Source organism: Nansenia antarctica, assembly GCF_963989245.1.
Source record: "Nansenia antarctica genome assembly, chromosome: 2".
NCBI classification, from domain to species: Eukaryota; Metazoa; Chordata; class Actinopteri; order Argentiniformes; family Microstomatidae; genus Nansenia; species Nansenia antarctica.
Genome location: NC_137675.1, coordinates 15,039,720 through 15,054,719, shown reverse-complemented (window position 1 = coordinate 15,054,719; position 15,000 = coordinate 15,039,720). Strand labels below are relative to the sequence as shown.

The 15,000-nt window shown below is 45.0% G+C and overlaps 1 protein-coding gene across 1 annotated transcript in view; it reads right to left on the bottom strand.

Annotated features, from left to right (window-relative positions):
• LOC308176049 (potassium voltage-gated channel subfamily KQT member 5-like) overlaps positions 1–15,000 on the bottom strand; it is a gene marked incomplete at both ends in the record, with an annotated part of 110,638 nt that overhangs the window by 27,059 nt on the left and 68,579 nt on the right. The window contains 2 exons of the mRNA XM_080550644.1: positions 1,944–2,070; positions 4,825–4,915. Coding sequence (XP_080406770.1) covers positions 1,944–2,070; positions 4,825–4,915 — 218 coding nt within the window. The remainder of the gene's footprint in view (positions 1–1,943; positions 2,071–4,824; positions 4,916–15,000) is intronic.

The following is a 15,000-nucleotide window of genomic DNA, read 5'->3' as shown; positions in this document are numbered from 1 at the left end:
CACACACACACACACACACACACATACACACACACACACACACACACACACACACACGTATACAGCCTGATTACGCACCCCAGGCAGTAATGAATGTGTATGTATGGTTGGCTGATTAATGGCAACTCCTACCACTCTGACTGTATGGGTAGAATTTATGGACCTTTCTGCAGTTGTCAAAGACGATGATACACACTACATCATGGTAGGGTACAGTGAGGAAGAAAGCGAGGGAGGGGGAGAGGATGGAAAGGAAGGAGGGGTGTTGTGGAATGAGAGAGAGAGAGAAAGACACACGAAAGAGAGAGAGAGAGAAAGAAGAGAGAGAGAGAGAGAGAGAGAGAGAGAGAGAGAGAGAGAGAGAGAGAGAGAGAGAGAGAGAGAGAGAGAGAGAGAGAGAGAGAGAGAGAGAGTGTGTTTAGGGAGCAAGATGAGTGATGAAAGGAGTCTGGGCTTCACTAATGAAGTCTATGAAGTCAGGTTTAGGACTGGATTAAATAGGTTGAGTGGTGATGGGGGTGGAGGTGGGTCACTGCGTCAAGTAGCCTGGCTGGGTGAGGGTTGAGGATTGAGGGGTGACTGCTGAGGCATTATGGAGTCTAGCAGCTTTCGGCTTTTAGGAAGGATTAAGACATGACAAGTAGATACAGAGGGAACAGAGAGCTAAGACGAGGACCCCCCCAAAGAGCAGAAGACTGCCGATGAACACTGCGGCTGGAAACTCTCTCAACTGTCTAATGTTCACCTGTTTCTCACTGCCTCTATGTTTACTTTGAGGGGTTAGTTTCCTGTATCTCTTTTCTCTCTTTATTTCTTATTCTCTCTGTCTTTCTGTCTCTCTCCTTTCTTTCTCTCTATCCCTGCCCCCCCCCCTCCCCCCTCTCTCTCTCTCTCTCTCTCTCTCTCTCTCTCTCTCTCTCTATATATATATATATATATATATAGAGAGAGAGAGAGAGAGAGAGAGAGAGGAAGGAGGGGTGTATATATATATATATATATATATATATATATATATAGAGAGAGAGAGAGAGAGAGAGAGAGAGAGAGAGAGAGAGAGAATGTCTGCATCTCTCTCTCTTTCCATATCTCTCTCTCTTCCTATGCACCACCTGCTGAGGTGGTGAGAGATGACATTAGTCAGCTCAGAGCTTGCTAATGCTAGCTTCCAGGCTACCATGCGTGACAGCCCTGTTTCCCCCCCTGGAGTACCACGTTGTACGACAAGGGGGCAGATGAATATGTCTAAACACTGGAAAGAATTCAAGACGGGTAATGCAGACTCATTTACTGTATGTAGACCCCTCCTCACCTATTAAAGAGTCATAAGAGACTCAAACACCAGAGCTAAATATGAATCTGGAGGACTGTGGTTCATTTGTGTAAAATGTGTATGTGTATCCCTGTACTCCTGGCTGTCTTTGGACCAGTGGAGGCTGGTGGAGGTAGAAATAGGAGGCCAGGCTCATAGTAATACATGGAATAGAAGGAGACCATTATCAAACACACATACTGAAGTGTTGCTTGCAGTGTGAATGGTTTCAAGGTACAGTATTAGATATTTTTGCTGTACTTCTAAATCAAATAATGTTCCTCTTTGACAATGTTCATTATTTCTTCATCTCCTAATTCAGCAAAAAGTGAAAGCAAAAAAAAAAAAAAGTGAATTCCTAACAAAATATTGGACTATGAGGTCAGGTGACATTCCTAGGCGTCCTAAATCAAGAGAATAATAACTGTATTGATTTTCAGTTAGGAATTCAGTTCTTGCTGAACTAGGAGAAGCGACAGTGACCATTGCCAAAGAGGGAAATTAATGATTTAGAAGCACAGCAAAAATACCTTTGATATTGATAAATGATATTATGATTCATTAAGGGTTCATAAAGCTGTTATAAACCCTTCATAAACCATTTATAGATGCTAACACATCTGTAGCTTACCTATGACACAGAAGGGCTTTCTGGCGAAGCGAAGACGACCCTGCCATCCTCGGTAGCGACAGCAACAGCCAGCCGACCAGATACGGATGATATACTCCAACCCAAACACCACGATCATCACAAACTCCTACAGGACGCAACAGGAAGTCAGGAAAAAGACACATACTGTACTGTATAAGCCATTGTTGCTAATAGTTCTGAAACATTAAGACATAGGCCTATTTAAGTCTTACTCATCCGTTTTATGTTCTATTTAATCAGTCTAGTTTTTCCACACACAGTATCATAACGCATCAGGCAACATTTTAATCTGTGACAATAAAATAGATTTATTTTGCACGGATGATCAAGATAATTGGGTTGCTTCAGGGTGTAACTCCATTCAGGGACTGGAAGATAAACTGAAGGCGTGCAGTAGCATGCTAATACGACAAGTGGAATGTCACTGGGTACACCCAAACAAACGTTCAGTGCTGCCAAACGGACTTGAAAATATATCAGTCATGCCACCGTAATACAATTGACTAGTGTTCATTATTTCACTTTCCCCATCATTCCAAAAACAAAGACTGTGTGAAACAAATTGTGCAGGTTACAATATTTTTTTTCAAAAGGCTACAGCATAATAGCAACTCACCATGTGAGCCACATTACTTGTACAAGTACATCTACTACGTCTCGAATATCAAATACAAATATTTGATCACACTCAAAAAATAGCTTTATTTTCCAGTCTAGACAAACCCAGGCAACTTTGTTGTTGTGTTATTCTTTGATTGTCGATTATATTATTATGATGCAATCACCTTACTGACTCGCAACTTTCACTGTAATTAGCTAGATAGCAACCCGGGAAGAGAGGAGGGGGGCAGCAGAGGAGAAGGCCCTGTCATGGTCTTTAGTTTGGTTTTGGGGACCAGGAGATGACCAGAGTCTGAAGACCAGAGGGAGCGGGAGGGGGCGGTGCCATGTACGGCCTTATAGGTGAGGAGGAGCATCTTTATGTCCTATGCACCAACCACGCCAAGTCAATGTCCTGTATGTGTGCAAATATGCTTGGCACTAAAAAGAATTCAGATTCTGATTCAGGAGGACTTTGACGTTGATCCTCTCTTTGACGGGGAGCCATTGAAGACCGAGGACTTCTGTATTGCCCCTCACACTAATCGTGTTTACACTGATTCCATTACGAGGGCTTCGTTATGGAGTGGAGACAGATTAATCCAGTTATGATAAAGGGATTAAGCCTTTTATAATCCTCAGATGTACAGTTCCCTATCTGTCAGGAAGGAAGAGCTATAGCATGGACCCCTTCACTGGCCCACCCAGACACTCCAAAAACAACACACATCCTCCACAAGCCTCAAAGCAAAAAAATATCTAGGTTTTCTAATTATCTTTATGCACAATACCAGCTTGGTTGTGTTTATGGGAATGGGATCTGTGATCACCAGAATGGGAGTTGATTACACTCATTAATGAACGCAATTGACCTCACAGATGGATGACTTGGTGACATAACACACAAAGACCTCTGAGATGATCCGGTGTCATCATCAGTCGTTCAAGAAAGTAGTAGTAGCAAGAGCACCTCACCAACCACCCCTTGCTATCGCAATGATCATCTCGTTCACGATCAATACACTTGAAAACACCACATAGGCCGAAAATGATTGGCAACATCAACTGGCAACACCACTCAACAACATACTGTAAATGAGAAATAAATTGATTGGTTTCCTGTAGCACGTCGAGAATATGATGACCAATTTGCCCCTGGCAATGATTCAATCCACCATTTTCGCACACTCTCTCTCTCTCTCTCTCTCTCTCCCTCTCCTTCACTCTCTCACCCTCTCTCTCTCTCTCGCTCTCTCTCTCTCCCTTCTCCCTCATATATCTCCTATAATGGCTCTGACTAATTCAAGGGCATGGGTAGCGATAGCTATCCACGGGCGTTTCAATGAGCAGTGAGGATATCAAACGTGGACCGAATCAAATTACAAACACAACCCAGAGAAGTGGAGCTTCCTGGACAGACAGGGCGTAACCCACCGCTGTCTCTATTGATTGTCCAATAAAGACCATGGGAGTGGCGAGACAGCTCTGTATTAGTCCAGTACCTAACATAATCATGTCCATTTGAGATGCTTTCATTTAGAGTATATGGTAGGAGAGGATGCCAGGAGCACATCGACGTGATCTAATATATCAAACCCGTCATCGACCACATCGTAAAGGACAATGAATGAAATATAATATGAATAATCAATGAAATGTAAAGGTGAATCCGTTTGATCAGATCAACATGACTGCATTGATACCACCGTGTCTGATCAATGGGCTCAAATGGGAATTGACCTTTATTGAGCGATGGAGCGTTTGCCCCTGCTGAGTACAGTGTGCCGAGTGATTGTGAGCAGGCATGTTGACGGTCAGCTACTGAGTGGAGCAGGGACGTGTGGTTAGGGGAGGCAGGGGAGGCAGAGCCTCTCCAATGAAAATATCTGTTATGAAAAGTAAAAAATATATATATTAAGATTTTCCCACTGATTTGTGTTATAAATGTCCTCTCTGTATGACTTTTTTATAGTCAAAATCGCCAAATTTGCTAAATAAAAGCTACCACTATCGGGTTCATAGGTGTGTAAATCTGTGCCGCCCCAAACATTGACCTCACGTCACAGGAGTGGATGTTTGGAGCGTTTCTCAATTGTTAATACAAACAACATGCTCACTGAAATCTTATTTGAAAGTAGCAAATGAAATACGGACAGCATTCCAACAAGCTTTTTAAAACATAAGCATTCCCCGCTTATGATGTTCAAAGCGTTCCTATTGGAATGCTTCCATAGTGTACGAGCTGTGTGTTGTTTCTCACCAGAATGAGCAGACAGTTGGACGCAAACTCCTGATGAGTGGGAATAGTAGAGAACACCGACAGGACCAGGCAGCCAAAGACAAGGATGAACCTAGAAGAGAAGAAAAACAAACAAGAGGATCATAAATACATTTTCCTTCCGAGCAATAATGAAACAGAAGAACATGGCATCTCGGTCAGGAAGCGACTTTACTTTATCTCTCCCAGAGATCTCGTACGAACATTCAATATTTCCTAAGCTACGCAGTTCCTGATGCTACCATAATTAGCGTGGAACACGCAAACGCTGTCGACCGAGCGCTTCCGTCTGCCAAGGGACCATAATCCATCTCCATCTTCATAACAATAACAATCCTTTTATTTTTCCATCAAATAAAATCTTGAAATACGAGGTGGTTCGAACCACCTTCCAAAACGCATCACCGCCTAAATTACGGCTGCAGGGTTTTGAGTTATGGTGCCCTTCATACTAAACGGTGAGAGTACATCTGTGTTTGATCAGCTCTGATCTCTACTTAAGCCTGCTCTGTCTAAAGGGGGTGGGAAGGCTAGTCTTGGCTCTGAGCTCTGGATGCCAAAGACAAGAGCTTCTCCCCGTCTTTGGGAACATCATTGAAAACTACAGTGGAAAGATACTTATCTGCCTGGAACATTCTGGAACCCCAAGACCTTTAATATGATGGTTTACAGTGAACATCTCATTGACCCAACGCCGCTACAGCATGTGCTGTAGGGCAAGGGTTACCGCAAAGCCCTGACACGGAAGAGTAATCTGAGTATGACGTTCATAGAGACCTCCACAGAGACCATCCAATACCGTCTGCAGCCAAGATAGCAGAAGGACACACTACACACAGTGCACTGCGACTTCCTCTACCCCCACCCCCCACCCCCACCCTCCACCCTCCACCCTCCACCTCCCACCTTTCACTTAACCTCCTCCACAGCTGTACAGAGTGAGGGACAGACTACTACAAACCAGGGGGTGTAGACTAGACTACTACGAACCCCTGGGTGCCTGTAGACTAGAATGGCCTTTAATCATCAGTGAGATGAAAGCGGTGACATGGAGGCCAAGGGTGGGGGTGGGGGTGGGGGTGGGTGTTAGGGACATCCAGACTTTGAATGGCAGCTGTGAGAAAAGGGTGGGCGTGCTGGGCAGGTCACGACCCCGAGCCGACTTCGGACTACGCCGACGTGACTTCGGCTCACCTCACTTCCACCCACACACACACACCCCCTCCTCCCGCAACACTGCCTCCCCCCAGAGAGTCCTAACTGAGGTCACCGTTTTCCAAGGCCTGCAGCGGAATGGTTATGCCATTACTGCAATTCTGTGTCGGGCCCATACGCTGTCCTTCTGTCATGGGGCCTTCTGGGTATTGGAACAGCTTTGTATATACATACAGTACCAGTCAAACGTTTGGACACACTTTCCCATGTGAATGGGAAAGTGTGTCCAAAATTAATGGGACAGTGTCTCCAAACTTTTGATTGGTACTGTATATATAAATACATATATATATATACTGTATATATATATGCACAAATTAAATATGATTCTAGAATCATGATTTAGAAATGTTGATCTTATAATAGAATAAATACAATTATTATTATGAATTAATAACAATTTGACATAAAAACGCTCATCATTTCTGAGGTGGATGTGATGAATGCAGGCGCTGGCAATTATTTTGTGTTCCTTGGCATTGACGCACCCACACACTCTGGGTCGACAGGTTGTCAAAATCTTCCGACAAGAGGCTCCTCTCCTCTATTCAGCTATAATCATCGTGTTTTCAAAACATGAAAACAGAATTTAATGAAAAACATGAAGAGGAAGGTCATTAATCATTCAGTAATCTCTGCTAATTACTCTACCCCAGCCTCCTCGTGCTCTCCACTATCCTTTGTTGCCATTGTCCCCACGTGTCATATCCTGCTTTCGTGGGCGCCTGCCAGTATCTGGAGTGTGTTACAGCCTTGCAGTTCCAACAGAGCTGCTGCTCTTCACCTTTTAAAGAGGACCCAGAGTAAATAAAGCTTGGACCCTTATGCACACACACACACACACACACACACACACACACACACACACACACACACACACACAACACACACACACACACACACACACACACATACACACACACACACACACACACACACACACACACACACACACAAACACAAAAGCCCATCAAGCATATCTCAGTAAGTGCTCATCTGCTTTGCATAATTTAATTGATTTGTTTTGAAACCAATGCCGAGGCCAAATGACTAATGTCGGAACACATTTATACTTGATTTGTTGGAATAAAGCAGATGCCTGCATTTGTTTACCTCCTAATCACTTGTGTATCAGGGGAAACCTGTACGTAGATCTGTATCTACGTACAGGTGTATGTTGTGACAATTTCTCCAACTTATTATGGTCTGGAGGATCGTATTATATGGCTATACCAGCGTTTGGCCACCTGTTTTAACAGTAAGATACGTCAAAAACGTAAGATAGTAGTTATGTGAATGACATAGTTAATGCAGTATTAGACATTAACTTCGACTGGTTATGTTTAGGCATTAACTGTAACTGCATGCGTTACAATGAGCCCATCGTCCGATGTCTACCTCCACCAGCCTCCCCTGGTAGACAATTTCAAAAGAATCAATGAAGATTCCTATAGATATATCCTTAATATGTTCTTATAGGTAACTATACAGGTAACCGGATTACACTAATGAAGAGCAATGAGGTTTTTTCCTGTTCCCAAAGCAGATCGATATGTCCACATGCGTATGATATCAAGGCAGCTTTCGTAAGTAAGCTTCTCTGCTGTCCATGGTGCTGAAAATAGTCACCACCATTCACCACAATCCCACATGAATAGAATATTGTACTACAGGAGAGGCTGGTGGAGGTAGAAATCCGAGGACGGTCTCATCGTGACGCATTGAACAGAATGAAGGTCGGTATCAATCACAAGTGTTTGACACCATGCCTCTTTCTATTTCATGCATTACAACAAGCCCGTCCTCCGATTTCTACCTCCACCAGCCTCTGCCAATGCTAATATCTATTTTGCATGTGTGGCATTTCATGGACAAGTTACATACATATATACAGTAAATACTTACAGCCTATTATTGTGTTTGTAATCATAAACACACGACACACTCGTAGCATAAACATCAACTGGCAGAACAGAGGAATACATCACGGATAATATCACTCAGACATCGCACCACAATAGCAGAGCAATCGAACACTCCTATCGAACTCTGATGCATCACTGCTAACTCAGTGTGCAGACATAACACCTATCTCTGTCAGCTGCTTATAGTAGCTAGCTTCATCTCTTCCTCAGACCTCCTGGGTTCTAAACTGTCGGAGATATGGGGTGTATGTCTGACTGGGACCTTGTGATTGGACACTGTGAGCCAGGGGTCAAAGGGTTAAGGGGTCATTTGGGTCCACGACGTGTGAATGCCAGGGCATCGGGGTTGTCACAGCTAGGGTTACAGACATATTAAAAACAGAGCGGCTCACATCTCACTTTCCCTTTCGCAGAGTCTAAGGGGAAGAGTATGTCATATTAACGTCAGTCCTGTATTACGCTTAGCGTCTTTTATGAGCACACGAGCATTCAAAGAGAAACCTAAAACCCAATGAAAAAACAGAGATCATAAAAATACTGTCTGGACAGTCCTTTCCTCTCTCTCTGTGTGTGTGTGTGTGTGTGTGTGTGTGCATGTGTGTGTGTGTGTGTGTGTGTGTGGGTGTGTGTGTGTGTGAGTGTGTGTGAGTGTGCGTGTGTGCGCGCACACACGTGCATGTGTGCGTGCATGTGTGTGCACCTGTGTATGTGCGTGTGTGTGTATGTGTGTGTGTGTGTGTGTATGTGTGTGTGATCCCTCATAAAAGTAGCAGAGGCAGTGTTGTCATATTGCCAAGTCTCTATTAACTAATGCTACTGTTTATGCTCCCGGACGCCGTATCTAACTGGCCGATCAAAACACAGAGCTTATTATCTTAGCAACTACTTCATAACACCGAATAACGACGGGGGAGCTTTTCTTTCCAGCAGGAAGTTACTCTCACCACGATCCATCAGAAACACCTGAACAACGGTTCTGTTTTTCCAGTGCCATCGTGGCTTTCGTCTGTCGTCATCTTCCTCCACGTCGTTTGTATAACGAGGGTATAACTAGTCATCGTTGTTCCGTCTGTAATCATCGCTGCCTCTATAATCATAATGATCATCGTCACCATCATCACCATCATCATCATCATCACGGGCTATCTCACATTCAGTGACGACCGCTGTGAACCTATCCATCTCCTACTGACTCCTCTGTCTCAGTGATCTACCAGTCTGACCATGTGTTCTTATGGTCACAGCGGTCTGCGGTTAAATGACCTCTGATCTGCCCAGTGAGGTCTTGTGTCTCGCATGTCTTTATGCAGACGGTACAGTCATACCGTACCTACATCTCCTGGCCTCATTCACACTCCCCGCCCCCCCATATTTGTTGGTCTATTCCAGCCAAGACTGGCGTTCTCAGGGTACTCAGCCCATTCCAAAGGCACTCATGGGGGTCCCATGGTTTTAAGATCTGTCCAAGACTTTTATTCCTATTGTTACTGATAATATCACTATTATTACTATTGGATGGTAGTGCTCAATTATATTATTTGTTATTGTCATGTTGGTAAGGTGAAGTCACTGGAGCTCATTACTGTTACACAGTAAACAATAAATGAAACAGAAGGGTGAAAACCACGCGTGTGTGAGTGTATGTGTGTGTGTGTGTATGTGTGTGTACGTGCTAGTGTGTGTGCATGTGTCTCTAACTCTCTATTCTCACTCCCATACACACTTCTGAGCCCTTTTGAACCCCAGACAACAGTTCTCAGTGTGTGTGTGTGTGTGTGTGTCTGTCTGTCTATGTGTATGCATATGAGTGAGAGAGTGAGTGTGTTTGTACGTGTGTGTGCGTGCGTGTGTGCGTGTGTGTGTTTGTGTGTGCGTGTGTGTAGGTGTCTACACAAGCTTTCAGGAGGCAGGGGATGGCACTGCATATGAGTGAGAGAGTGAGTGTGTGTGTACGTGTGTATGTGTGTGTGTGCATGTGTGTGTGTGTATGCGTGTGCGTGTGTGCGTGTGTCTACACAAGCTTTCAGGGGATGGCAGAGGATGACACTGACAGCAGTAAGCCTGAGAAGTGACTGTGAAGAGTGTGTTCAACGGCTCAGAACATCGCAGAGTGAGGAGAGAGAGACGACAGGACTATTTCCATGATGCACTCGACTCTTTGAAGGCTCGCGCCAGGAGGCAGTTCTGTATTTCCTCAAGAGGTGGCAGGGAGAAATGGCTGTCGTTGCTATCACACTGGTTATTAGCTGGCTAGTGTACCCGTTGCCCTTGTCGGAAACCCTTGAGACAGAGAGAGAGAGAGGGAGAGAGAGAAAGAGAGGGAGAGAGAGAGAGAAGTGAAAAGGGGGTAGGCTAGGATGAACTGTAGGTCGCTAGCTAATGAGCGTGCTGAACTGTAAAAACATTGGGGGTCTATTCATGGTAATTAGCTTGTTTATCCCTCCTATTGTTAGCGCTAAGTGACAGTGTTGCACAGACGGCAGGCGGGGTTCACACTGAGCTAGGGCTTATATACTGGATAAATGGAGACAAGGAAAAATAAACCTGAACTTTGAAGCCTTTGCCAAACTCCACACTGCTCCAGAGTAGAAACAAGTGCAGCTGGAGAGTATGTGTGTGTGTGTGTGTGTGTGTGTGTGTGTTTGTGTGTGTAGGTGTGTGTGTGTGAGAGAGAGAGAGAGAGAGAGAATGTGTGTGTGTGTGTGTGTGTATGTGTGTGTGCATGTGTGTGTTTGAGAGAGAGAGGGTTTATGTATATGTGTGTGTATGTATGTATGTGTGTGTGTGTGTGTGTGTGTGTGTGTGTGTGTGCGCACGCGTGTGTGTTTACGTGTACAGCATGTGTGCTTTTGTACACCTGTGAGTGAGCGTACAGTATGTGTATGCGTGTGAGTGTGTGCCGTGAGCATAGCCATTGAACAAAAACCCTCTCCCCCATGCTGACATCTTTAAAAGGCTTGGAACAGATGAGTGTGCGGACGGATGACAGGGATCCTACTGCTGCTTGCCAAGCTTTTTCTCTGTTTTCTTTTCTCCTGTTTCTTCTCTTCTTATTTCTCCCTCGGCCGTCTCACAGCTACTGTGCAGATACAGTTTTTTTTTTTTTTTTTTTACCACCAGCTCCTGTGAACTCAGCTCCCTTCGATGCCGTGTGTGTTCATCGTCATCCGTCAGAGCCAAAGGCAGGAGACAGACGAATCAAAAGGCTCTATGACATGTGGGACTGAACAGTTGTTTTTTTTACAGAGCACCTTGCTTTCTGCGACATTACAGGCAGTGTAGTGATGCTGAGAAGACCGGATGTGGGATATGTGGTTGTTCTGCTCCTCTTGAAAACGTGGACTTGTAGCGTGATCCGGCTGTGGTGGCAGAGGAGGAGGAGGAGGAGGAGGAGGAGGAGGAGGAGGAGGGGGCAGGTAGATCTATGCAAGGTCACGGTCGGAAAACTCAGGTTCCGTGAGTGGGAATTCTGTCAACTTGAGAGGGGGAGTCGTGACGTACTCTACGTGCGTACATCTGGCTCGGTGACGAGGGGCCTTCAGCCTTCTCTGCTTTAGCCTGACACAGGCAAAGAACAAACTGAGAAGGATTCGGAGCTGTCTTCCGCCGGAGACTAAAGACCTATCTCCTTAGGTTGTACCTCAAGTCCTCCTCCTCAGACCTCTCCACCCCCCTCACACCCTATTGCCTATTGTACATAACCTGGATTTTGCATAACAACCCATAAAAATTATAATTATTCCTTACTCTAGCACATTGGCCGCGGATGGCGCTTGTTCTTATCCAAGGTTTTACTTATGATGGCTGTGGTGTATAGTTGATTCACTTAGGATGTACTTATAGTAAGTGGCTTTGGACAAAAGCGCCTGCTGAATGACGTACATAATGTAAATGGGAATGTATAAATGGGTGGCGTGACAAGAAACCATCTCCGTATTTCTGTCTCCTTTGTTCTCTCTCTCTCTCTCCCCCTCTCTCTCTCTCTCTCTCTCTCTCTCTCTCTCCCCCCCTCTCTCTCTCTCTCTCTCTCTCTCTCTCCCTCTCTCTCTCTCTCTCTCTCTCTCTCCCGCTCTCTCTCCCCCTCTCCTCCTCTCTCCTCCCGCTCTCTCTCTCCCTCTCTCTCTCTCCTCCCAGGTTTCAGTGAGTCTATGCAGCTGGGAGGCCACGTTTTAGAGGACTGTAACTAGCTCCAGAAGTCACCACAGTTCTCCCTGGGGTTGATTAAGGCCCGTTCTATTATTCTGGGCTGGATTATAAAAATCAGCTTTTACAACTCAAACAGCAATAACGAAAACACTTATTTTTGTAGCACTGCTCGACATTAGTCAAAGGAGCCAATGAATCCACGTTCATCATAGCAAAGTTGACAGAGGGAACAAAGTCGGCAATGTATACAATTGTTGAGGGGGATTGGTTAGAATTTGTACCATTGTAATAATGCACGAGTGCTGTACGCATACAGTAGCATTATGATATCTATACTGTATATTCCTAATGTCCTCGCTTTTGCAAAGGCCACTTTTGCTTTTTTCACACACACTGTTGCCAGTGACAAACAAAGAAAGATGCACACACATACACACACACACACACACACACACACACACACACACACACTCACAGACACACGTACACGCACACATACTCACAGACACACGTACACACACACACACTCACTCACAGACACACACTCACACACTCACAGACACACACACACACACACGCATGCACACACACACACACATGCCACACTCACAGACACACAGACACGCACACGCACATGCACATGCACACACACACACACACACACACACACACACACACACACACGTCATTATGGTAATTGGTCCCTCTGTACTCTGAAACAGGGTGATAATTGCCCACTCTTGCCACTACCAGACAGACAGCATGTCCTTCCCATGCTCCACTAGCTGCTGCTCTGGGTGCACTAGACCAGATGCTCCCGTGTTAGTACGCTCCACTCGGTCACGCTGCTTCCAGAACATCACAGACACAGTCAAGGATGCAGACCTGGGACCAGATTCATAAAGTGGTTGATCTCGGATCAGTGTTTGCATTTCAAGATTATAATGAATACGATTAATAATATAATGAATTATTGATCATATGATGGATGATGCTTTGTGAATAGAGGCCCTGGTTGGTAAATAATAGGCAGTATAACATGGTTAGAGAGATTCACTTCCTAAGAGAGGTAGAAGAGAGGGAGAGAAGAAGAGAGGAAGGTCTGCTCTGTTCATGCTCAATAAGAACTGTGGTGTAAACCAGGGGAGGCTGGTAGAGGTAGAAATCGGAGGACGGGGTCATTATAATGCATGGAATGGAAGGAAGAATGGTATATTTGGTCAAATGTAGCGTGTATTTACGAGGACGGAGATGAAATACTGAACCTGTATTGTGTATAATTTTGCAGATAGGATTAGCTGGCTGATTCAGGGTTAAGCAACGAATGAAACGAGAGAGGATGTTTTGTGTAAAAGGGGTCAAAGCAACACCTATACTGATTAAGTAACATCAAAGTATGTTTGTGTGTAATATTTGGACTATTTTTGTAGATTTAGATGCACATCCTTTTTGAAAAGCTGGAACCTTGCCTCTAGCTCGCCTCACATTGTATAACTCATAATTCCACCTCCCCTCTCGCCCTCAATTCCCACTGTGACAAAAGTGATAATTAAAGAAAAAGCAGATGGACTGAGTGCGTCACGCTCGTAATCATACTTCCCACTCATAACGCGCTCGAGATGGACACGGATACACAGCTGGGGTAAGATTTCCGAAAAACACACACAAACTGTTAAGACAGCAGCGAAACGCTAAGGTGTCAAGAGGAGATAAAACTAGACCAGGCTGCTTACGCTATTTCAATTTGCTATTTTTTATTTTCTCATTTTAAGACAGCCAAAAACCAAATGCAAAAACTTTTTTTTTGGGGGGGGGGGGGGGTTGTGTAATGGAAAGTTGAGGAAGGGCTTTAACAATGCGCAACTCTTAAAAAAAAACACACAACAGAGAGATGTTCAGAAACAAAGTGACAACACTTGTAAAAAAGCTAATCCCACATGTAAACCGCTCCCCCCTCGCCTCCTCTCACTCTGAAACTTCTAAGAAGCCCCCCAAATTAAAAGCTCATCAGTGGAACCGTAGCAAGAAAATGTAATGGAAAGTATGGAAAGTAGGGGTAGGGATTTAACGAGGGACTCTTTACAAGAGTGGCAGTCTGACTCCACCGCCTCCCACAGTTTATGAAGCTCTTCTGGCTTGTCTCTGGCGTGTCGTACACCAAATTTAGGGACCTTGGCAGCCAATGACTCTCTCTCTCTCCATCTCTCTCTCTCTCTCTCTCTTTATCTCCACAGAAGAGGGACACTCAGGTTGCAGCCAACGACTCTTTCCCTCTCCCCCTCCCTCCCACCCTCCCTCCCTCTCTCCCCCTCCCTCTCTCTACAGAAGAGGGGTGCTCGGGTTGGATCTCGCCTGGGGGAAGGGGCACGACGCATCGCTTATAAAGAGTGTCGTTTATAACCCGAGACTTAACCGATGCATGGATGTTTTTACACCCACTTTGGTGACCACTTTTCCACAGAAGCACAGTTGAACATCTGGGTGCTAATTGGACTGGGCCGAGGGGTTGTGCCGAGGAGACAGACCTCCTACGACTGAGCCCTCCATCTGGTGATGGTGCCACCACTTTCTCCACACAATACACAAGAGACCGCTAGCCGCCATCTTGCATGGCAGCGTTTCGCTTGATGAAACCCTGAAGAAGGCAGCCTGCGTAGGTTGAGTCGAAAAATAATTGCATCGGAGCAAAGAGTTGTGCGGCTTCTTTCTTTTTCCAAGAATTTTGCTTGGCGAACAGCTCTACTGGTACTGAACAGCTTCTAACAGGTCTACAGTCAGAAGCAGTGCACCTTATCGTTTTTCATACTCAGAGTAGAGCTTAATTGTGTAGAGAGAGAGAGAGAGAGAGAGAGAGAGAGAGAGAGAGAGAGAG